A 24,778-nucleotide genomic window follows, 5' to 3' on the forward strand; every position below is an offset into this window, starting at 1 on the left:
CAGTCACATCTGGGGTAGAATTCATCAGCTGTTTGTTAGAAAAGAAGAACTGCAGATAGACAGAATGCAATTACCAAAGCTGAAACTTTACCAAGACTCTGGATTTACTTTTTAAAAAGTGCCAAGGCATCTTTCTCGGTCACAAATTATGACACTTACCTTTTGGATGGGATACAAGGATAGGCTTATTGTGAAGGATATGGTTGCAGAAGTAATTTGCCTAGCATATAAATAGCATCTGCGTGTCATAGTATTCCTCAAGAGAAGAGAGACAGTTGAGCTGCCAAGCAATACAGATAAATTGTATCTGAAAAGAAAAAGCATTGGTTACAGGAGGATATAGGTAATTGGTACCATATGTTGTTCCAAGCTTCTCTCTTCAACTGAGCAGTCATGTATTACAGTGCAAATAACTGAAACTGCTTCAGACTCATCTGTAAGTTATTTTGCATGCACAATGATAGCCTTGAATTCCTTGGGACTGTGAAGGCCTTTGTCCAAAAATCTTGATTATTCACTTTCTCAGATAGAACCAGTAGCATTGATTAAGCTAGAGAAATGATAGACAAAGACAAACCTCACTTGTGAGGCTTCTGAGCATCATGAAGCAAGCAATACTTTGAATATTGATATCAATACCTATATAATATTTAGTAGGTGGCAACTGTAAGAGAGATTGTGATGGGAAAAGGAATTTCCTTCAGTTCTATGGGAATGTATGCTATTCCAAGATCTCTCTAAAGAAAAGAGTGTGAAATGGGTAAGAAAATGTGTAGTGCATAAGGGATGGACTTAAGCTATGCTGCAAAGAACACATATATTTTCCAGAAAGTTTAGTCAAGAATAAAGTGGGTTTTACCAGTACGTAGGGAATGCTCCTGTGTCTGAATGAGTATTCAGATTTTTATATGTAAAATTGACCTCTGGTTTCTGAAGGCCAATGGAACAGGACTTGGCAAACCCCGGAAGGCACATTAGCAGTGAAGAGTATCCAAATGACATTTCAAACACTAAATACAGTAACTCCCTCTTCTCTTATATCCCATCTGTCGTTCTTCTGTCTGTCTAGCTAATTTCCTGGAGTCTTGTCATATGACAGTGTATTTATCCTCATCACAGACTTATTTCACTTATCTAAGATTTCCAATTTGGATGAGTGGAGGAATATTGCTGCAGTGTAATTCTCTACAATCTGAAAGAGAAGCTTCTGAAATCTCACTGTCCTCACCTGGAGCAGGACTCCACTTATAAATCAGTTCTTGATCCTGTGCCTTATTATTAAAAGCCAGAAATCATTTGTCTTCAGGATTTGAAAACGGATAATCGGTGTTCTAGTAGATGATCCATCTTGCTAATTCTGGCACTCGTATATCTCTAACCCTGTTAAAATCTCATTCTTCTTTGATCATTGTACATGAACTCCTAAATTGCCTTTGTTCCCTTTCCGTAATTCTTTGTTGTTGTTGTCTCATCACTGTTTCTTGTAAATTTTTCCCACTTGGCATCACATCATAAAATGAGCGTGTTCTCAGGCTTCACAAGGAGCTGATGTGATCCTTCCAGCCTGGGGAGAGCATGGCCAGTGTGTGAGCTGTCTGGAGATCAGTAGTTGTTTCTGTTGCATTATCTACTACCACACTCAGATGCTCCTCCTCTGTGTCTGGAGATCTTCCCAAATCCAGCAAGAAACAGGGACAAGCTAACACCTTTCGAACAGAACCGATAGGTGAATAAGTATATGCAGGTACTGGAAATTCAAAAGCTAAGGGATTTCCAACACTACAAAACACCAGCTCTTACATACTACAGCATGTAGTCATCTCTGGCTGCTGCTGTGGTTGTCCTGTCCAAACATGGAGAGGATGTCTGCATGGATATATACTCTGCCTCTTGGTATTGTTCTTGCTCACTTTTTTCTGTCAGTTCAGGATTCCCAAAGAGCAAGGGGGGTGAAGAATTGCAATCCCAGCTGTCCCAAGGAGGAGTTAATCTACTACTACTGTGAAGTGTTTCAGAAGTATGAAGTGGAAGAAGGGAAGAATAGGAGCTGAACCGAGTTTCAGAAATGCTTGTTCTTTAGACTTTTATCAGTGATGTAGAGTTTTGCTGTTGTGGTGGTTTGCTGGGGATTTTTTGCCCCCCTTTCTCTCCCTCAGTACTGCAGGCTGTTGAATCATAGCTGCCTGTGGGAATCTTTTCTTTGCTTAGTATTGGTGATGTGCTCTCTGAACTGCTTTATGTTGTTGTAATTACCATGATTTCTTTTGCAGTCTGTAATCTCTCAGGTCAGGCTTGTAAATGGAAACTTTGCCTAGAAGTGTTCAAAGTTTGTCTGGCAGTAGCCTTTCCATCACAAATAATGAACATTTGCCATGATAAAGTTTGAAGAAAGTAGATGGTGGTGAGGTTTTGTGTTGGGGGGAGGTGGTGTATGTGTTTGATTTTATTTTTTTTTTTTTCCTTCACTGCTGCTTCAGAGAACTGCGCTCCCTAGCTGGAAGATATAATGACTGTATGAATTGCTATTTAATCAGGGTTGCTAATTAAGTCTTAGTTCTTTAATGCTTTCATGGGAGAGCTGTATATGATTTGCAGTGGCTGGATTTGCAATTGCAGGCAATTAAGCTGCTCTTGGCTTGGACCTGAAAGTGCAGTTTTATGAGGGATATTCAGAACTTGGAGAGATCCTGCCACCTTCAACATTTTCCTTGGTCTGAACATAGTTGTTGTTGTTGTTGTTGTTGTTTTTAAAAGGAAATAATCTAAAGCAGTGAGGCAGTGGAGAAATACATTCATTTCAGATTTTAGGTAGCGGGTTTTTGTGTGTATAATTACAGTAGAACATCCACTTTTATAACACAGTTAATATAATTGTTGGTTAAATATAAAGCCTATTCTTAACAGAAATCTTACTCAGCTTTTCAGCATTGCTCGTTTAGTTTTATAATGCAATTGAGAAACTAAGGTTTTTAACCATAGCTATCTGCTATCTCATTAGATGCCAATAAAGAGTTCCTACTCATGGGTCTTGGCAAAACTTTTGAATCAAGTGGACCAGATTTAATACAGTGGATGGTCTTAAATGAGAAATTTTGCAATGACTGGCCTAAATAACTGTAAGATGTATGAGCTAAAGCGTGAGAAAATGTGTCGAATACTTGTCAGGCTTATGTGGTACAGACAAAACCAAACCAGGAACAAATACTGCAACAAATGGCATGCAGGTCTACTTAGTGATTAAGAACAGGCTGGGATTTTTAGGTTTTGGGGTTTTTTTAATCCTCTAAATACTATAGCTTGGTAGTTGATATCAATGATAATCTGTAGTGGTCACTGTAATCTTTGGTCCTCTAAGAGTTGGATCAGTAATCATGTCATAGCCTTGCATCCAATAATGTGCTGTTTCTACAGGGACAGAAGGGAGAAGAAAAATATTCTTCATATTTCTTTTTCTTGGAAAGGCAGACTTCTCTTAGGAAGAAAGGTAATTCAGAGAAATTTCAGATACTCAAGGCAGAAGAAAGAGAGCACAAGATGGACTTAAGAGATTTCAGATAAAAGGCACAGTATATAATTATAGCCTGTGAGACTAGAAGAGTGTTTTTTACCTTGTTTTCAGTCAAGTCAGCTTTCTTTCCCTTTTCTCACTTACTGCTGTGGCAGTCACTTCTCAACAGGCCAGGAGCTAGTGAAAATGGAAATGCAAAAGTGATGAAACAAACAGATAGTCAGAAAGTCTGTGAATGGGCACAATAATGTCATAAGGAATGATGTCAGATCTCACCGAGCAAAGGTCAAATGATTGGTCTTTACGTACTCCATGAACACAGGTTGGGAAACTTACTTTTCCTTTGGCTCGGCGTAGTAATATAGTGCTCTGTGTTTTTCAGCTGCATACCACTCAATTGGGTAGCTAATGTATGCTAAACTGTGACACTGTGATGATAAACTGACAAATATTGGTTGAGGGCAACAGAAGCCACATACTGCAGTGATGCAAATAGCATTGAAATTACCAGTGCCAACATAGTCAAGCAAATAAACCTAACTCAGCAAATTAGCTTGGGTACTAGAAATGCTACAGTGGGTGAGTTGATGAGCTTATTCAACTGGGCTGCATGCAGTAGCTGAGCTAGCGTTTTTCAGAGCCATTTTAACTGTCTTGGTGCTGGACTGTGTTGTTTAGTGTAGATAAACACTCTCTGTAGCTTGTGCTGATTTATGTGATACATGGAATCTTTACTACTAGCACTCCCAATTTTCCTTGTCTGTGCTTAACCACAGTGAAGTACTCTGAAGTGGTATCATCCTGACTTCAGTCTACTCCGAACTACTTTCAATTAGCTACATAAAATAAATGCTAGGAAAGCAGAAATGATGATTTTAACAGTTGATAGTAAAAGGAGGCTCTTTCTGCTTTGCATTTGAAACCTGTTCTAGAGCTAGGATTAGCTGACTTTGTCCTTCAGGATTCCTCCAGATTTATTCCATGCAAAGCTTTTACTACATACTGGTTTGAGTTTTGGATTACCACTATCCTGCCTGTCTTGTGATCAAACTCCGCGGGTGAAGAGGGAAGTTGTTTACAGCAGAGATAGTCAGACTTCAGATGCTAAAAGCTCCCCAAGAATCTGGATACCCAATTAGTACTAAAGGGCTCATTCAAACACGTGGAAATCGGTGAGACAAATCTTTTGGATACTGCGAATTGCACTCTGATTTTGAGAGGAAAAGGACAGGTGGTATGTAAGCCATTCTTTTTTAGTTCATAATCAACAAAATTAGCAGCCTTTGAAAACTTGAACGTTATCCATCATTGACTGCTGTACTGACCTCTGTGTGGGAACAGGTTGCTCTCTGAAATGTTTACAGCCGCTCAACCATTTGATCCTCTAGTTCCAGAGAACATGTGTTTTGAATGATGTGGAAGTATTTGTGGTATAGAGTGAGATATGGTCCTCATGAAGAGGACTAGGTTCCAGTTCCAGGTTAATTGGATCTTGTTAGATGGTTGTGGCCATTTCACCTTTCTGAGTCTGTTTGTAATGGCTGTAAAATAGACAAATGATGCTATATTGATTTTTATATATATTTTTTTTTAATGTTTAAAAGCTGTTACATGTAACATTCTAACAGCAAGGAATTATTGCTAGTGAGAGAACTCATAGGCATTGTGCAAGATCAATATTTCCCTAATTTGTTCCAGTGTGAAAGTACATGTTTTTCTAAGATCTATTCCACATATTTACCTAGAAATCTGCTCCTGCTTTGAAAGGTTGTCTGGGCAGTAGTAAGATACTAATTGAAGTATAATGCATTGATCCTGAGGAGCCCCTGCAGGAGGATTAAGTGAAATCTTTGAAGGGAAAAGTGAGGAGTAGAACATGTACTATGGTGTGGCAGCAGAGGAATAGATGCTAATCCATCCTAAATACCATTGGGAGACTGGAAGCCTGCTGATGAATAACATAGCTCATCTATTATCCATAAGCAGTTGAGAATACAGATTTTCTTGATTTGCAAGAAAATATGACTGTCCTAATTTTCAGGCTGTTTTCTCAAATAAATTAAGAGAGAGTATTATTGCATCTGTGGTTGCCTGAGGACACTTTTCTCAGATCTCCACTTGAGAAATTCTGGCACAATAATCTAATTTGGACACACTGAAAATAGGGGTCATTTGTTAATACTTGAATGCCAGAAATGTGCTCTATAGTGTATGTATGCATGGCTCTTTTGAGTGAAGATCCTCTCTGCCAGCTCAGAGCAGAGCTTGGTTACAGGCATATTTTACAGGTGGTTAAGAGTGGGATTTCCAGATGTGCTTAAGGATCACACATGAAAGTGAATTCTTGCTGATTTTGGAGGGTTATTGGCTTAAATATCAATTAGATCTGACCCAAAGCAAGGTTAAAACACAGAATTGAATAGTATAGAACTGTCGCTGTTGGATCACATTGGGGGGTTTTATTTCATTCCCTTACACACAGGTCTCATCCATGTATGTGCTTTTATCTGTGTTGCAATTTAGGGAGCTTGAGTAATTTTAAAGAGAAACACTAAAAAAAAATATGCTTTCTTGGGGAATCCGAAGCAGACTCCACTGATTGAGAAGAAGATTGCTTGTTACTCCAGACTTGAGTGATTGTTGCCTTAACCCAAAAGTTAGGCTCCAGCTGAAGTTCTTGGAGCAGTCCAGCTAGGGGAGGAGGTTTGAGCTGTGTTTTTATTACTGTTAATTTCATTAATGATAGAGCTGTTGTCCAGGAAGAGACTAAATTCTTGAACCAGAAATATGCAGAGGCTTTAAGTGCTTCAGTTGAAAGGTGCTTTTATTTACTCTGAGAATGTATTCATCAACATAGCTTGTGTTCCAGATATTTTAATGTCGTTTTTATACATGCTTACAGTCATTAGTTTGCAAATGATGATTGAATTAGCAAATTAGATTCCTTCACCCTTGGCAAGTGACACAAACCTTGCAATTGCAAGGCTGTAAAAGTCTGAGAGGGAGAAAAAGCAGTTTCCAAAAAGCAGGGGGGGGGGGGGGGGGGGGGGGAATATACCAAATTATTCGCTGCAGCAAATAATGTTTTGTCTGATATAATTAAATACATAAAACTGTGGGGGCTTTTTTTTTTCTAGACCGTCAAATGGGATTGAAGTGGTATCAGTATGAATGTTCAAATCCCCAAGTGTGGATCTGGAAAAATGTTTTCTGATGTACTATAGTTCAGGTCAGGCAGATGGAAATAAAGCTGGCAATCTTGCAGATTGGTCCAGGCTCATCCATTTTGAGAGCAAGGTAAGCCACATGTGCACTCTTACCTGATATAAAACCACATTTTTCCTTTTTAAACAACTTCTTGATGAACTGTGTACCTTTTAGAAAAGGGCAAGCTTAACCTAATCTTCTCTGGAGAAAGATCAGCAAAATCATACCTCCCACGTATAATATTTTTTGCTCAAGTAGCTTACTATTCAAACAATTGGTGGGGGAGATAACCCTCCTCTTTGCCTCCTCGAGAAAGGTGTTTGCCTTCTAAGGCTCCAGCTTGGACTTTATACTGAAAAATATGCCCCTTGGAATCAAGGAAAATTGTGTCTTGTAGTAACTGATACAAAAGAATTAATTTTTTTACCTTTGAACAGCTGTCCTCTCAGGACATAAACGGTCAGTTCTTTGAAACTGAAGATTTGACACTTTCTTTTTGACAAGGCCTACTACTAACTATTACTAACTAGATTTCTTGAGCCCCTCCGCTGTCTCTCAAAAGAACCTATTTGCCTGGCCCTTGTGAACAAGAAACCTGGCACTTACCCTGATGGCGTATTTGATTTGGGACTTGTGTGTTTTCTACTTCTCCTGCTTGTTGGTCTGGACTCCTGATCAGCTTAATTATCCCAGTTAAGTACTGGGCCAGTATGGCATCAGCATCATTGACAGAGGTCTTCCAGAACTGGCAAGCACTAGTTCTGGGGCACAAACTTTAGGGGGAAAACTGTCCCAGATATTGACTGTGGTTTTCAGGTTGCAGCGTTAGCCTCTGGTTGCAGATTGTCTTGTATTCTCCTTGATGTGTTGATGTTCACCAGATGGTATCTTATCTTTCTGTTTGATAAAAGTAGCAGGCTTTGATTCATGACAGAAACCAACATTTGGTGTTACCTGGCTTCATGACCCTATCAGTTGGCTTTCAGTTATGAGTAATGTTAGTGTTGGTACATGGATATCTTCTGGTAAGTTTACTTTAAATAAAACAAAACAAAAACCAAAACATTTCCCCCCCACACCACCAAACAACCCACAAATCAATTCCTTCATGAGGCAGAAAATTCTTAGCCTATGTTTATACTACAGTAAGTGTATATTTTGTCTTTCATTTAAAACTAATGACCTTGTGTGAGAGCTAGCCATTCTTAATGGTCCCAAACAAGAAGAGATATTAGTGGATATACAGGGGATGCCTAAGCAGATTGTTCAATTTGTTTCTTTTGAGCAAAGCATTGAAGCTTCTTAGTAGCTAGAAAGCTAGAGACAGGGAAAACTAAAATCATAGTGATTGGTTTACAATGCACATCCTCCATACTGGAAAGCTTTGTACCACATTTCGATGTATTCAAAATAATCCTATTCTGAAAGCTGTTTAGAATCATCACTATAGTCAGAAGGTAAAACATGCCTGGGTAGTCTATTAGCCTTATGCCACACCACACAGGCATGACTGCCCTAGACCAAGGGATCCCAAGTTCCCTCAGCCCAGGGAGAGCTGCAGCTGACATGCCAGTGAGATGCACAAAGAACCGTATATGAGCAGGGGCTGCACCCAGAGCCTCAGGCTTGGTACCTTGCAAGTCCAAATATGAGCCCCATTGTCATGTGTAGAAGACTTGCTCCCATGAGTGTATGGAGAATATAAGAGAATGCATCCCTTAAAGGATATTTAGTTACAGGAAGTTGAGCCTAAGATGCTGCTGAATTGTTAGGAGAACTAGGGCTTACATACATAGCTGCAGAATGCACAGAATAATTTGTGTTTTGTTCAGAGTGATAACAACTCTTTAGAGCAGAATCTGACCTCACTGCTTGTCTTGAGACAGGCTTTCAATGTAGGCTTAAAATAATTTGGGACAAGAGTGAAACCTTTCCCCATTGGTATTGTAATGCAATTGAGCCATCAGTTAAAACCGACAATGGTTTGCATGTATTGACCACTTGCAAAATGCTCAAATTTATCTTCAGCTTTTCTCTTCTTTTTTTTTTTTTTAAAGTGAAATGAAAGCAAATTGTTCCATTTATCTCCTACCTTCAGAATAAGCTTCCTGATTGTCCTTATCACTTCAAGCCAGAAAGTTTTATAGATTTGCTAGGCACCTCGATATTGCAGCTTCAAATTCATGATTTGGCAGGAGAGGAGAGGGGAGAATTTCTTGTTTCCATTTAAAGTGTTTTTAGTTCAGAATGAAATCCCATTTAAACTTAAATGTTTGGATTGAAGTTTGAGGATCAAAGAAAATTGAACAGAAAGAAAATGTGACTTTAGCTTGGAGCTGTATCTGAAAGGGGTAACCTCAGATTCAGGGCTTTTCTTTCTCTCTCTTCTGCACCCCCCTCCAAAAGGGTATGCTGCTTCTAGTTTGTTCTGAAAGACGCTTAACTGCATTAACGTGTGCATGTGCCTGTAGTCTTTTTTTGTTTGGTTTGCAGTATATGATGACTAGATGCAAGAATCACAAAATGTAAAGTCTTTTCTTATTCAGAAAATAGGGCTATTTAAAATAAGCCATGATCTAAAATGTAGAGGGAGCACCAAAATCAGAATCATTTGGAATTATCAGTGTTGGCAGGTGCTATTGTCAGTTGATAGGCTTGTAAACTAGGAAACAGAGCATCTGCCATAGCTGCCTCCTCTCCAGCAGGCTTGGGGAAGTTCAGGCCTGTGTTATGTATGGCTGCTAAAATTGGATAAGGGTTTTTGTGGGAGTTGGGGGGTGGAAAAAAAGAATTGTGATAAAGTAATATAAATTGAAGGAAGCTTGACTTGCATGAAGATGGCATACCCAGCCTCTAAAAATGTGGGCCATTACCTCTCTGTTTGTCAAAATGTATTTCTAGCCCTGAGTCTGATGCATGGAGCTTTGTGGATCCTGTCTGTTGGGTGGGTCTCTAAGCTTTAGACAACATCCCACGCTGGATGTCATCCAAAGCGACTTGCCCAGTCACACAGAGAAAATCTCATCTCAGATATGCCAAGATGTCATCCTGTGAAGAGTAAGTTGGCCATGGCACTTTTAGGCAGTGTTTTCAGATGTAAGATGAACCCAAATATCTCCAAATTTAGAAATGGGAGGTGGCAGAAGGAGTACATGAAACCAAGGGAAACATCCAGCACAAAAATACAGTATTTTTGTTGCCCAAACTCTGTTGTTTGTATTAAACCACAGCTTTTGAAATTTTGTGACTATTTTCTTCGTCATCACTTTACAGAAATTGTTTCTCTAGTCCTTTTGGCTTCAGAGTGAAGCATGAAATTGAAACTTGTGGGGTTTTTTTTTTTTTTTGAGGCTAATAAAAAGAATTGTAAACACTGTTAAGTATTTGACTTCTCTCTCTCCCCTCCCCTCACTGTTTTCAACCATTAACAGTTAACAACAGCCTTTTCAGATCAGATATGCGTTTTAAGACAGTATCTGGTCTAAATTTGGCCTGATTGGGTACTGGGAATTACATGGGAAATTATAGGTTGAGGAACACTGTGCACTTTGATCCAAACACCCAGAATTTCACAGATTCTGTGAATTTTGGTTTTGAAAGCTTGATCAGGGCATGCAGCTTGCAATAGGTAGCTTTGCCTTTGCTGCAGCTCCTGCCTTCAACAGCAGGCTTCTTGTAGCAGTGTTGATACAAAACAGGAGTCCTTCACAGGTTGGTGATCAATAATCAGTGCCTGCATTGAATGTGGGAAACTTCAGACTGGAATGGTGCTCTTTCTGATGTATTCTGGCATGTGGAGCAACATGTTGCTCATCTACTCTTGCCCAAAACAATAACACTTCAAAAAAAAAAATTACACAGTGACAGATGGGAGATGCTTGTAGACCTTAAACAAACCAGAATCCCAGGAGACTCGATCAGCACATAAAGAAAGAAGGCAGAGTGTTTTATGCCATGTTTTCACCAAAAGAAATATGTAGGTCTTTGGGGCCATGGCAGCTCCTGATAAATTAGGCAATGCACCAGTTTTCATTGGCTTCTAGCAACATTAGTAACCCCAATCTGATGGCTGCCCTGGGAGTGGCTGTGGCAGCTTTGGCCTGAGCTAAGGGCTGCTGGCCTGGTAGACCAGTTTCATACAGTTAGTTCTTCCCTCCTGTGCAGGCTCTTAGCTATCTGCCATCTTCAAAGGAGCAGCTTGAGCAGCTCTCTGATCTCACTGAGAGGTGTTGCTGTGCTTCAGTCTAACTCACACAGTGACACCCTTCAAGCAACACTGCAGGACCACCTCCGCCAGCTCTGGGCTACCTAGAGATGGCTACCTGCCAGCAAATGTGGCTACAGCATATCAGGGTGTTCTCTGCTTTGGGAAGAGAAATAACATGCAACTTACCAGTTTGGTAAAAATTAAATAACAAACGCTACCCCCCAGTTACTTACACTGAGATTTTTATTTATTTCTTTATTTCTTGCACAGAGGGAGGCTGTGATCTCTGTGGGAGCCTTTATCTGCCTTTATTTGCCTTCACAAGGCAAACAGTCTTTCATACCTAATCATCTGTACATGCTGGAAATAAAAAGAGGCTATTAGAAAAGTGTAGCAATATTATTATTGAGTGTTTGGCGATTGCACTGGGACTCAAAGAAACTGCTCTAAATTCTGCCCCAGCCTACCGCTTGGGCAAATTACTTTGCCTTTCTGTTGTACTTGCTGCTCCCTTTTTCTGTCCTGGCTTCCTGCATTGGTGTGTCTCCAAGGTCTCGTCTTTGTGCAGCTCTCTGAGCCAGCAGAAGTTCAATGCCTTTAAGCAGGAAGTCAGAACTGCCCAACTCCTGCCCGCAGCAGCTCAGCGGAACTGCTCTGGCCAGGGCAGAAACTATTGCTGCAACTGGATCGCAAATACCAAATAAGGGTGCGAAACAGGGCCCAGGGGGGAAGAGGTGGATGGGCAGGCTGTCTACCACCCTCATCTCCTCCCAGGCAAAGCGGGGAGAGCCAGATGGGAGAAAGGGGCATGTAAGGGGAGCAAATCATGTCATTGGCAGTACCCGCAAGTCAGAACCATGTTTGATTTTTGTAGTACAGAGCAGGACAGTAAATCCACTGCTCCACTAAACTTGTCTTTGGCTTGCTTCTGTGGCCAAGGGAGACCTGGTATGTTGGGTTATTTCCTGATGTCAGCAAGGGGATACTGGAACCTGTCTTAGCATCACCCCAGGATGCTGCCTCTCACCAGTCATGACCTTTTTTAAACCTCTCTGTGTTCCCTAGCAGTTGCATTTTCCACACTGAAAACCGTCGTGGGCTCTGAGGGAAGGCCTTTGGGTTTGCACAAGACTGATGCTTATTAATACCAATTAGGGCTAAAGAATGATACCCAACTAATGTGAAGAACAATGAGCAAAACCATTTTTATGCAGCAGTAACTTATTACCCTGCTGTATAAAACTTCAGATGGAGCACAATCAGTAGACAAGAGTCTGAGTAAGAATGGGAATGCTGTCCCTAGCTACACAGGTTTTCTAGAGCAAGTCTGATTGAATGTCTAACTGGTGAAGCTAGAAGTGGGGGTGTGGTTGCAGTAGATGGTAATTATATTTTGTTGCAGTAATAATAGAAAATGTGACAAATACTTTATTGCAAAGAAGTTTGAAAATGGAAACAACAAAGAACACACCGTATTCAACAAGGTAGGAATCACCAAAGTGTCTAAACAAGGAGGTACCCCACATTGTGAGGGCCATTTGGTTCTGTTTAAATTGCGAGAAATCTATTCAAAGTTTGGCCCAGAAATTTTTTGATGTGTAAATATAGAGTAGTGGAGGCAGATGGTGCTAACGTGAGCTAAGCAATAATATACTCAAATAATGTACAACTACCCATAGCCTTGTTAAATTCACCAGGATTGATTGGAAAGTAATGTTAATCGGTCTAAAAGCCTTGTAAGACCCTGATTATCAGTTACTCAGTTTTGATACAATTCCATGATGAGTGGAAAAAGTTTCTCTCTCCTTGCATCACCCTCCATGATCGACTGTCTATTTTAAATAAAAATTATACACGGTCCAGATATGAAAATCATTACAAGTTTACAAGAAAATATTGCAATTTTTGAGACAGGCTTCAAGCAGACTCCCAAGATTGTCATGATAATTTTGCACTTGTGGTGCAAGTGTGTTTTGCTTTATCTTTACTCTTATGTTAACAAGAATAACAAAATTCTTTGTCTTTCAAAAATAACCTTCCTATGGGCTATATGGCCAGCACTTTTCATGATTTTGCATCTTGCATTTCTTGTTTGTTTCTCTTTTTTGTATTTTATTGTGGATGTTTCTGACTAATTACGGAATCCCTTATAATTGCCAAGGCATACCTTTGCTAGTAAGTTCTTTAAAAAGAAACATGAAACATTTTTGTAGAGGGTTAAGTGATAAATATTTATTTAAGAATCTGACCATAATACGTCCTGATAGCAATACTGTGTAAGAGACAAGGTCTTTCTGCAGGTTGGACCTTTGTATTTTTTACATCAAGAGTGAATTTCACCCCAGGAGAGCTCTGTTCACTACAGAAGATGAATGTAAGTCTCATTACTGAACTGAAGCCGGACTTAGGGAGTAAATTCTTGTGGTTTGGGCTCAAAATTACACAGGTATCTCAGAAGGGATCTCTGTATGCCACAGAAATGTGAGCAGTTCTGGTGATGTTTGGCTTTTGTTTTTCATCTTTCTTTCTGAAGTACTGAATTATTCTTGCATGTGAAGACTGCAAAATTGAATAGTTGCTGGTTTTCCTTCTTGGTGGTGGCATGACTGCCTTCAAACCAAAGTTACAGATGCCATCCGTATTACTGCTTTGGATCTTGTGACAACTTGTTCATCCCATGAGAGACAGCTAAGTACCATAGAAATGTTGGCACACCTTAAGGAGAGGAAAGACAGAATATTTTGAGGAAACTGTTTTCTTTCTTTCCTTCACATGCAGGTTCCACTGGGTAGCTAGAGAGAAAATTTGTTCCTTTAAGGGTAGCTAGAACTGGGAGCAAACAGATGAGCTTTCAAGTCATGTCTTAGAGCCTGAAGGACTAGGTGTCAGTGTGTTTCTTCAGTATGGGCGAAATCTATCTGGAAATGTTTACGAATGGGCAAGGGAATGAAGCTCCTACCACTTCCATCCCATTTCCCCTTCCTCCTAGGCTGATGCCTTCCAGGCACGTGTTCTAGTCTGAGGTGTGAGAGATCGATACTTTAGCGGTGCTTATGATATTGTAAACCTACAGTTGGCATCCATTGTGTCATCCGACTTCTTTGAGGAAGCAAGGTACATGCAAATATTTGATGGCCTGTTGCCTGCAGCTTTGCTCCCAATAACTTCTGAACCTGTTGATCAGGGTCAGTCATATTTGACAGAGAAGAACCTAAAATCTTAAAGACTTCTATTCATAAGCTTCATAAAATCAATTAGAGGCAAGAGATGAAAGTTAGTCCATTTCCTGAAAATTTGCAGTGTACAAGCTTGTATTAGACATCAGAGAAGTCACATAAGACCATGTCCCAGCACCTAGGGAAAAATCAGCAACTATCAGTCATGTTGGATCCCACTGCAAGATGCAAGCTTGAGCAATCTTCACCTGCTTAAAAGCATTCAAAACTACTTTCTTTAAATGTGTTATTTTAGATACTTTCTTATTTGGTCAAAGCCATGTTTTTTGGCCAGCCCTGCCTCTTGTTACTGGAATGACTATACTTGTTGGATCAAATAAGTGATGTGACAACATTTATTTTTAGTTGTGTTACTGTATTTAAAAAACCTCCAGTCCAACCAGCACTTTTGGGTAACTTTTTCGAAGCAGAGGTGACTGAGGGGTGGAGGAGGAACGTTGGTGTACGGGACATGTTTGTATGCCTCTGAAATACGCTGTAAGTACATCTTACTGAAGCTTGTTTCATAATTCTCTATTCAACCGGGTGTTCATACTTTTTTCCCCAACCAATACAGAGTACTGTTAATAAGATCTTTGTAGTGCAGCATGTAGGTTTTTAATGCATCTTTTATGCTTTTATATACCTTCTAAAGATTTTGCAGCACACAGCTCACCTTCTCCCAACTGACAATGATACATCAGTTTACACCACCTGCAGATGCGGCAGCTTTTGCAGATTACCCTTTCATATTTAAGCATGCATAGCTTTCCAAAACACCTCAGCAAAGTAAATATATGGTGTATAAATAGTTAAGAAGAAAGAGTAGAGAGGTGCATGAATGTCTACGTACGGCTTATACAACCAGATGTTCAGAGGATGTGTAATTTAGCAAGTGCTGCTGTTATCAGTAGTGAAAGAAATGTAGCCGGCTGTACAAATTTAATCAGACAGATGCTTAGATCTGTGACACTCTTACTCCTGTAGATCTAATTTTTTTTTTTTAATTTTTTTTAATCAGAGGGAAGATTATGTTTAAGTCAAAACGTAGGCTTGTATAGGGAAGAAGGAAGCTTTTAACTTGAAAATAACAAGCTGCTATGGACAAGCAACCAACCTAATTTAGATACTGCATACAACTCTGTGTTTTGGGCCGACTTCAGAAGTACTAAGATCCAGCTAAGGTCCTTCGTTTATTGCTATGTTACCTTTGGAACACCTAATGTGCTTCACTGACTAAACATGGGAATTTGGGTGAAATCGTGATGTTTTATTAGGCAGTAAAAATATTAAGAACTACTATTTAGTTTATGCAAGCTAAACACAATAAAACCATTACAGAAAGGCTATGCCATCAAATTCACCTAAAATCTAACGGTATTTTTCAGATAAGGCCCTGTTGCTACCAAGCTTTTCCACAAATAGGTATTTGCACAAAACCAAAACCCTTTGTAATTCATTTAGGCAAAATCAAAGTGAAAATACGGACAGTGGTATTTAGATTGTGCACCTTTTTGTGTTGAAAATAAATTGCCTATAGTTCATTTTCTGGAATGGTTATGCTTTTCCTGCCCACAGGTCTTCCTCTGCTGTTATTTCATGTTGCAAAAGATGAAGTCAACTTCAGTTTCTATTTGCTCACTGTGGTTTGCCAGAGCTCTGTGGAGCACTCATCTGGGGAATCAGATGCTGGTGCAGATGCCACTAAGGACTGATTTTGTCACAGTGAGGCCGGATTCCACATACCCATCTTACGAAATGAAATGGGGGCAAGCACTATGAAACACTTCTGAAAATTGTGATGGCTTTCTGTGAACTACAAGGAAGCTCAGAAGAGGCGAACCAAAAGAAAAGGGATCAGTCTCTTTTGTCTCTTTGTGGGTTGTTTTCCGTCTTTGTTGTTTGGGGTTTTTTTTGGGTTTGGTTTTTGTCTTTGTCTTTAGATGATCTGTTTCAATATGCGATTTAGCAATTGTCTATAAAGGAAAATTCTCCTCCCATTCAGAAACCAAGGGTGGCATGGTTGCTGGTTGGGTCAGTGAGCATTGTACAAAAGTATTGAGTCAAAATGTACACTTTGTGGAAGTCCACGTAACTGGGTCAGATTTTTCACAAGAGATCTGAAGTACCAGTAGGAAAAGTTTGTAGCAGCATTCTTTGATACATACAGGTTTCTGCGATGTATATGTGGTAGAACAGCATGTGTGTACACCTGGTGTGTACTATTTGCGCACTGTTTTGCTTACTACTTCCAAACAGTATCTCTCCTAGAGAAGAATAATAAAACAAAGCTGTCCTTGTGGGCATCTCAGAATGGAAGTCCAATGAGCTCAGCAGTCCTCTTTTTTACACTTTCTGTGTTTCAATCCCATTTTATACACTTCAGGACACTGCTGACATGGGGTATATATTTTGCTATGAAACTTAGCATATGCATGGTGATCTCTTGACTTGATTGCCCAATACAAATAGAATCATAAGTTCAAATAACCTGTGTCCACGGTGGGCTCAACTGGAGTACCACCCAGGTTAGAGGAATACTACCTTCCAAGTTTTATAAAGCCAATGGGGCATTTTATTTAACAGCATTTCCTCAGCATTTCTTGAATGAAGCTGCCATGGTATTGCCTCGTGTGGAGCCCTCGGAGCTGCTGCACTCCAGGGAGGGAGGAACACAATGGATTGGAGGGGAGGGAGTAAAGAACTTTGAATATAAGAGGTTCATCATTTAAAGCAACTGGGGTTTCCTGCTGACTGTGTGTGCTTCTGAACTGTTCTTTATTGCCTTTTGATATCACTTGTGAAAGATTATAGTAATATTGCTGTTCACTTTTATTTTATGCAGCCAGTTCTAAACTCTTCAAATCCACTTCTCTGCAGACCAGGAGAGAGAAAAATGCTTTTATTAATTGTGGCACTCTCTTTGTTCCAGTTTCCCTGGTTGTGCTTATTACCTTGGCTGCTATGTGTGCTTGGCTCTCTCAAGTAATTCTTCTCTAATGTGATGGTGATGCAGGACAACCAGATGGTATCCAAAACCCTGTTTTAGAGGGCTTTCTCCTCTTGGCTGAGCAACCCTAGTAACTGAAGTCAAGGAAGCTCTATTGTACACTGAGGAATGTGGTGGGAAGCTGCTGTGCCCTTCCTAGCACACTCAGTGTTGGCATGAAGGAACCGGGGGAGCAAAGACCGATTTATTTAAAAGATTTCTCCATCTTCTTCCCACAAAGCATAACTTTGCACAGCGAGTGTCGTACCTGCTCTGCTGGCTGACAGCTACAATTTCTATTTCATTTTGCCCAAGCCAACCCACAGAGCTTACATAAGTGTCTTTCTGTCCCATTCCATGTCAGACCAATTTTAAATTTAAATCCAAGTGCTGTGGGATATTGCCTAATCAGATTAGAGAGCATGTACCAAGTATCTTTACTGCTGTATCGCCAGTTCTGCTAGATTGCTGTATGTAAGTCATAGTTTTTGAAGTACTACTGTATATAGAGAGTGTGGATTTGGGGTTAGGGCCTACTTCTATTGTTGTAATTTATTATTTCTTAGGCTTGGGGAAAATTTTCATAGCATGGGAAAACCCCTACTTTCGAGCCTATGAAATAAAGGCATTTTTTCATTGTCTGATGCTGATTTGCTTTATCACCACATATGCACAAATGTCTGTGTACTGACACCACTGATAGTGAAATCTCCTGCATGGTCTCCAAACAGAATAATGTCACCAGCAGCGGCAGGGCAGGACAGATACAAATTGGTCAGTCCCCACCTCCTCCTTCTCAAAACGAGCCTCTGCTGAGTCTTTGGGCTTCCACTTACTGAAGTCACTGCATACTTACAGTGTGTGCAATGGGGTGTTTGCCAAAGGTTGTGCTGCATGAGAAAGCTAAACATTTCTCCACATGTGATTATTTGAACTACTGTTTTCAATCTTTTAATATTAAAAGCAGCAGGCTGCCGGCGAAACCCCCCTCGCCCTTGACATACAGATGTGCACACTTGCTGGGGCATCTTGTGAAGTTTCAGCCTTACATTCAGCATTACAGTAGTATTGAAACAGGTCTAGGCACCTTCCTTCAGGAGGACTCACAAAATACCATGTTCTTTGCTTTATTCATCAAGATTTTCTAACTAACCCTCTGGTTTGTCTTTGTCATGGACTCTTACACTGGACTAAATTACTCACTGTATTCAACAGAGGCTTTAATGCATGCCCAAAACTCTCCAAAGCCTGATAGGGCTGGAACAGCCCAGCACTCACCTGCAGAGCCTGTGTGTAGATAGGAGGGGGTGAATCCATGCTCCTGTTGGCTTGTTTGTTCAGTTCTGAGATTCAGCACAGATCCTTTCCTGGAGTGCCAGCTGTGCGGATGAGTGTCTCCCTCATCATGAGCAAACAAGAGATATACATATATACGTATGTATATAGGTAGTGTTGGTTTATTTGGGGATTTTTGTGTTGTTTTGGGTTTCTTTTTCCACCCATCCTCAACATGCTCAGCCTCTTCCAGTACTTGGAAGCTCCTGCTGATGACAAAGCACAGCCCAAATGTAGATTACAACAACAACAACAACAAAAAATCTAATTAGTACAGGACCTGTTCGTAAAAGTCCTACAACACCCTGACGACGATCCTTTACCTCGTACAGCCTGGGTTGGCTAAAAAGAAACACTTCCAGTTCTGTATCTTCATCAGTAGGTGGTGCTGGCAAACTGCACATCTGTTAGTGCACGCTTGGAGCTCTCTGCACTTACAAGCGTGTAGGTGCGGAGGTCACAGTTTCAACATGATCTCAATCCACCCTTGGAACAGGAGCCCCATTTTACCAACATGATGATCTGTATTTCCTCGTGTGTAAGGAAACGCATTACCTGAAGTGCTCGAACTCCTGACTACAGCCAGAAATGACATTTATTGGTACACAAAATTGGGCAAACTTGCATTGAAATATGGATAACTAAGTCCACAGTTTTGTGTAGGGGAGATACCTTTACACAGAAGAATTTGTGAGGACATGAAAGTACATAGATGGAGTTTCCCCCTTTGAGTCCCACCTTGCAGTGGAACAGAGAGGAAGGTTACAAGCATGACTCCTCACCCCAGCATACCTACAGCTGATGCTTCTTCAGCTTCCAACTGAAAACTCTTTTTTTAATTGTTGGATGTGGCCTTATAATAACCAGTATAATCTTGCAGTGATCTGAAATGAGAAGTTAAAGAAAAGCACTGTTTATGACAGAGCCTATACATGTTTTTTATGTTTCTTTTAACATAATTTACCATTAGAAGTGAATGGCTATTAATCTCAATCTTCCTTTACACAAATCTGTAGATAAAATTATTGTTGATCTTTGCCTGACCTCCCAGCCAATGTTGCCAACATTGCCATAAGGTATAGCTTCACGCTGGCAAGTATTTTATTTGTTGCAGTCTCTGGTTTGAGGACTGGTGACTGGCATATGGTAAAAGAAGTTATTAAGAGGAACTAGACAATAAATCAATCGTGAATGGGCATGCAGCAGACATACAATAGACAGTAGCTCACTGTGTTATTTCTGGTTGAAGTGGAGCTGTGGAAGTTTGCAGGAGTTACATGTGCTTTAGAGCTGACTGAAGTATCCCAGGTAATTTTTCTTAATGCATATTTGCTTCTGTGATTTTTCCTTCCTTTATTTAGATTTTGAAAATGTATGTAGTACCAGTAATGGTTTTTGAAAAGGTGCAAGACTGCAGCCCATGGTAGGAAACAGAAACTGAGTGATTGTTGGAGCCTGTTGTCTTGCAGTGCTTATAATTAAAGCTTAGTGAAACATTTGTCTTGTATTAATAGCTAATTATAACCACCTGTAAAACTTAACATCATTACCCAGGATTAAGGCCTGGTGCTTGATCTGGTTTATTTTTTAATTCCTTTGGGAGTATTTTAGAGAAAAGTGTTTTAGATAAATGCAGGCTGTTGCTAACTTTTTAAATTCACTATTAAAGGTGGCAAGTGCTATTTCTTGATAGCCCCAACTTCTTGTAAATAAAGGAACTTTACAATCATGGGAATTCCACTGTACTTTTTTAAATGCAGAATGATTAAATGGAATAGTTTCATTGCCCAAGTTCTGGGCTGTTATATATAGTATTTACTGGGCTGTTAAATAGAAATCTCATTACTGATTCATCTTTATATATATATATACACATAAAACTCTGGGCTGTATGCCATGTACAACATAGCGCTGCATTTTAGAATTATTTTGTTTCTGTAGACTCGCAAGAGTAAAAAATGGAAAAAAAAAATTAGTAACTGTGGCTTGGAGATTGTTTTGGGGGACCATGTTAGTTCTGCCCTGCTTCCTACTGAGTCAACAAGAAACAATCCAAAGGGCAAGGCCAAGCTCTTCGATGAGACACCCATTTTGGCAGCGAAGCCTCTGGTCGCTCTACGTTTTTGAGTTGCCTAAAGCACTGCTGAAGCAAATCTAAATTCTGTGATGTCATTCCTTACAGATTGAGCCAGAAGCTGGTACAGGACTGCGGACTGGCTCGGTAAGGCGTGCGAGCCCGGGGTGCCAGGGGTGTTGTGTTTTTCCTGCCGACGCCGTAACTGCCCGGTGGGGTGCCCACGAGCCGCAAAGCTGCTGTCCACGTGGACTGGTGCTGAAATCTCTCGTCCGGCTGCTGCCAGAGCCTCTCCAGCGAAACCCAGAGACATGGCAACAAACGGGACAAAAGTGGCAGACGGACAGATCTCCACGGAAGTTGATGCTTCAATCACCAATGACAAGCCTAAAACCTTGGTAGTAAAAGTGCAGAAGAAGAAGACGGATCTTCCAGACCGAGATACTTGGAAAGGAAAATTTGACTTTCTTATGTCCTGTGTAGGTTATGCCATTGGCTTAGGGAATGTGTGGCGATTTCCATACCTTTGTGGCAAGAATGGTGGAGGTATGTTTGCTGTTTCATTCTTACAACCTCCGATATATTTGTATATTACAATTCACCATAAAAAATATCAGAAAACAGAACTTGGTTTTAATAGCTTTTTCATCTGTATAGGTGTGTTTTGGTTTTGGTTTTTTGGTTGTTTTTTTTTTTTTTTTGCTTTAGGCTTGTCCAGGAGGGTTGGAGCCATATTCGAGTGTGGTGCCCTGCTTAGAAGTTTGCTCTGGAGTTTCTTCTAACTTCTAGATGGCAGCTGCTCTTAAAAGGCCATAAGGCATTAGAGCAGAACTAAAGCACATTGCCCTCCAACCCTTCAGAGCCCTCTCTTTTGGACTGAGTTTTTGAGAGGATTGCATGCGGCTTGTAATGTTGACTCTGAGCTTACCATAAAAGGTATGGTAAAGCTTTTCAGCTGGAAAGCAGCCAGTTCTGGTTAAAGCCTTTATGCTATCTGCATGCTTCTGTGATAGATGAAGTCAACAAAATACACAGTCTTTTGGATTTTAGCTTTTTACTTAAACAGAAAATATTTAAATGATGAGGAGATATATTTTTCCCCTTATTTTCACCTCTTGAGATACTGGTTCAGAAGTGTATGTGTTCTTTCCACTAACTTTTTTGAAATGTTACATTTAAGAGGAAAGAAAACTGGGTTTCTTTTCAAATATAATAGGGATGGAAACAGTGGAAACTCAGTAGTGTTTTTCCCACTGTAACATGCTTTTTCTTATTTCTTTTTAGGTGCATTCCTGATTCCCTATTTCCTTACTTTAATTTTTGCTGGAGTGCCACTGTTTCTTTTGGAGTGTTCCCTTGGTCAATATACATCTATAGGAGGCCTTGGAGTGTGGAAGCTTGCTCCAATGTTCAAAGGTATAGTATGAATTTGGATTACTTTCCATTTGTTTCCAGGTTGCACAAAATGACAGGGCAAGGATGTTTCTTTATGTCTTCATATTTCTACTTGAACCATAATTTTCTACAGAAAACCCTAATTTTCTGAGGTGTAACTGACAATTTTGAAACATGCTAGGATATTATTCATTCCCCACTAAAAATAGCAAGAGTTAGGCGTTAGAATCTCAGCAAACTAATTTTTGAACTTCAAAAACTTCTATTTTTTGTTAGGAACATATAAAGATTGTTCCAAATAGCATATTAAATCTAGAAATAGTTGTCTGAGCAGGTGTGGAACTCTGTTCACAGCAATTTGGTAAACATTGTTTCTGTTTGAGGTCACAGAGGTTTGTATCTCCTGTTGTTCTTTATTGAAATTCAAAAGCCAGACACTTCAAAGATGGCAATTTCATGCTGGATTGCTTAAGACAAGCTCACTCCATACTTAGATTTTTTTAATCTAGTTTGAGGTTTCTTATTGCTAGAACCTCAAGGTTTTAATCTAGATTCTGCACAGACCTACCAACCTCACAAACCATGCTTTTCACCCTCTAATCCCAAACCCTTAGACACTTAATAGCTCCTGAGCTGACTTCTGGACCAGTAAAGGAGCAAGTTACACATTGAGTTATAAATTACTTCGCATAGTAGGACTGCCAGTTCGCATAGGATGAGCTAAAAGTTTGTTTAGAGTAGATTAGGAAATTTTGTATTGGGAAAACCCGGAGAGGTGAAGATGTTTCTCACAGGTAAGTTTTTGGCTTTGTTCGAGGTACTGCTATTGGTAGGGGGCACAATGCAAAATTGCTTTGCATTATACCAATTATTTTGAGCACTTGCTCCTGTTTAGTGTCATGTGGCAACCGTCACCAGCCTGAATATTTTAAAATACCTGTGAAGTCTCCATGTGGAGTAGAAGACAAGGCATTCTCATTGTGGAACCCCTGACATTTCTGTAGTCTGAGATGACATAATAGCATTACACTAAGCTTCAAGCACTTTGATCAGTGCACTAAGTGGCTAGCTGGTCTTATAACTCATACTCAATTTGCATGCATCTGCCAGAAGTTTCTGTGGAACTGCTGTTTCAGAGAATGAGCTGATTTAGCTCTTTTCCATAGAAGTAAAAAATGCCTGTAAAATCTCAGCAGCAGCAGATGTGACCGCTTACTGCGACACACAGAGAACTGGATGCTATGATCAAATTTATGGATGACTGAACTATCACCCAAATTAGTGACCTTTTTGTAATAGTACTTCTAAAATTTTAACTTGGCTTCTACAAAGTTTGGTAAATGGCATCTGCCCCATATGTTATATTTGTCCCTCTGAACTGCAGCTCTTCAACTGACGCTTGTACAGACACTACTAAAAGTTACCTCCTTTTGTTTCTTTTTGTTTTCTTCACAGGTGTGGGGCTAGCTGCTGCAGTCCTTTCCTTTTGGCTAAATATTTACTACATTGTGATTATTTCGTGGGCCATATACTACCTGTATAACTCCTTTACCACTGTAAGTGTGTGTGTGTGTGGAATTCTTTGTTGAATGCAAAGCAAAGTGATATATAGATAGCTGATTAACCTGTCTTACTGTAAAGGTGTGAGGTTAACACAAAATGCATAGAAATCAGTAGGATAAGTCATTCCATAATAAGTTATTTTGGAGCCACAGACTTCTCTTTCTTACTTATTTGCTTAAATTTCCTCATCTTAATTTCGAGAGCCACAGCTCTTTCATCTGTATGCTTCAGTCTCACTTATTACCCTTTAATCACAAGCATGCCTGCTTGCTTCTCTGCTTACCTGCCAGGCAGCTGCAAGTCGTGCTCAGGCTGAGGACTCCTTGTCCTGGCAGCACTAACGAGAGTACTGGTATCCCTTTGCCTTTGAGCCCACAGGCAGCCAGTCATTCCACTGGGAAAAATTCTAGTGTATAACTGATTTTTATGTTTTTTTCTTCACTAGCAACCACACAAATGCTGGTTCTTTGGGAAATAATATCATTATAATCAATGTGGTTTAATGGTGGAGAAGTTTATTAAAGAAATCCCCAGGGGATGGAAGGTCTGTGTTTGATTAGCTCTGAGCTTCCATTCATTGTTGTTATTTTCAATTTGTTTTCTTTTTTTTTCACTTTATATTTAGCTGCCTTTTTTTTCCCCTCGAGGATGACTCATCAGCCGAGTCAGTCTTGTCTGATTTGTGGGTTTTGGCCATCTGAGGAAGCATTCTTACATAAGTCTCAGTAATTAATGCATTATTGTTCAATTGTTGTCTCTTCTACAAATTTTGTTCATGCTTCCTTGTTCTCAGCTTAAAATAATTGTCCCTTGACCAAATTTGCATTAATTACTGTCTGGGAGTGACACGATCATTTCTTTTTTTGTTATCCTCAGATTTGTTACTGATCTGAAAGGTCAGTCATAGTCTGGAAGTGGTGCACTGGCCCATATTAGATGACTATTGATTTCTAATTCCCTTGAAGCCTCTTATCCTTGTATTTAAAACTTGCAGTGCCCTGTTACAACATTTTCTGTGAAAGGATGTTCCAAGATTGGCCATCAAAAGAACATCTAAGTTGTATCTAAATCAGATTCATTCTAATGGATATCATGTGTAAACTGGTTCTGCTTCTCAGAACTTCTAAAAGATAACTTAGTGTAATGGACACGTGTAGAAAATAGAAAGTTTACATTTTTTGAAGTGTCCCCTGACCCGACGGGAAGATGGAAGTCTCTGATCAATAACCATCACAGCTTTATTGCCTCTAGTGCAACAAGAGGTAGCAGGACCTCCAGCAGGTCC

At 40.0% G+C, this 24,778-nt stretch overlaps 1 protein-coding gene across 2 annotated transcripts in view; it reads left to right on the top strand.

The window, feature by feature from the left end:
• SLC6A1 (solute carrier family 6 member 1) overlaps nucleotides 1-24,778 on the top strand; it is a 62,062-nt gene that overhangs the window by 21,420 nt on the left and 15,864 nt on the right. For both annotated transcript variants that reach the window (XM_054838106.1, XM_054838107.1), the window contains exons 2-4: nucleotides 20,644-21,081; nucleotides 21,820-21,951; nucleotides 23,386-23,486. In XM_054838106.1, coding sequence (XP_054694081.1) covers nucleotides 20,847-21,081; nucleotides 21,820-21,951; nucleotides 23,386-23,486 — 468 coding nt within the window. In that variant the 5' untranslated portion in view covers nucleotides 20,644-20,846. The remainder of the gene's footprint in view (nucleotides 1-20,643; nucleotides 21,082-21,819; nucleotides 21,952-23,385; nucleotides 23,487-24,778) is intronic.

This window comes from Grus americana, chromosome 11 (genome assembly GCF_028858705.1).
Source record: "Grus americana isolate bGruAme1 chromosome 11, bGruAme1.mat, whole genome shotgun sequence".
NCBI lineage: Eukaryota > Metazoa > Chordata > Aves > Gruiformes > Gruidae > Grus > Grus americana.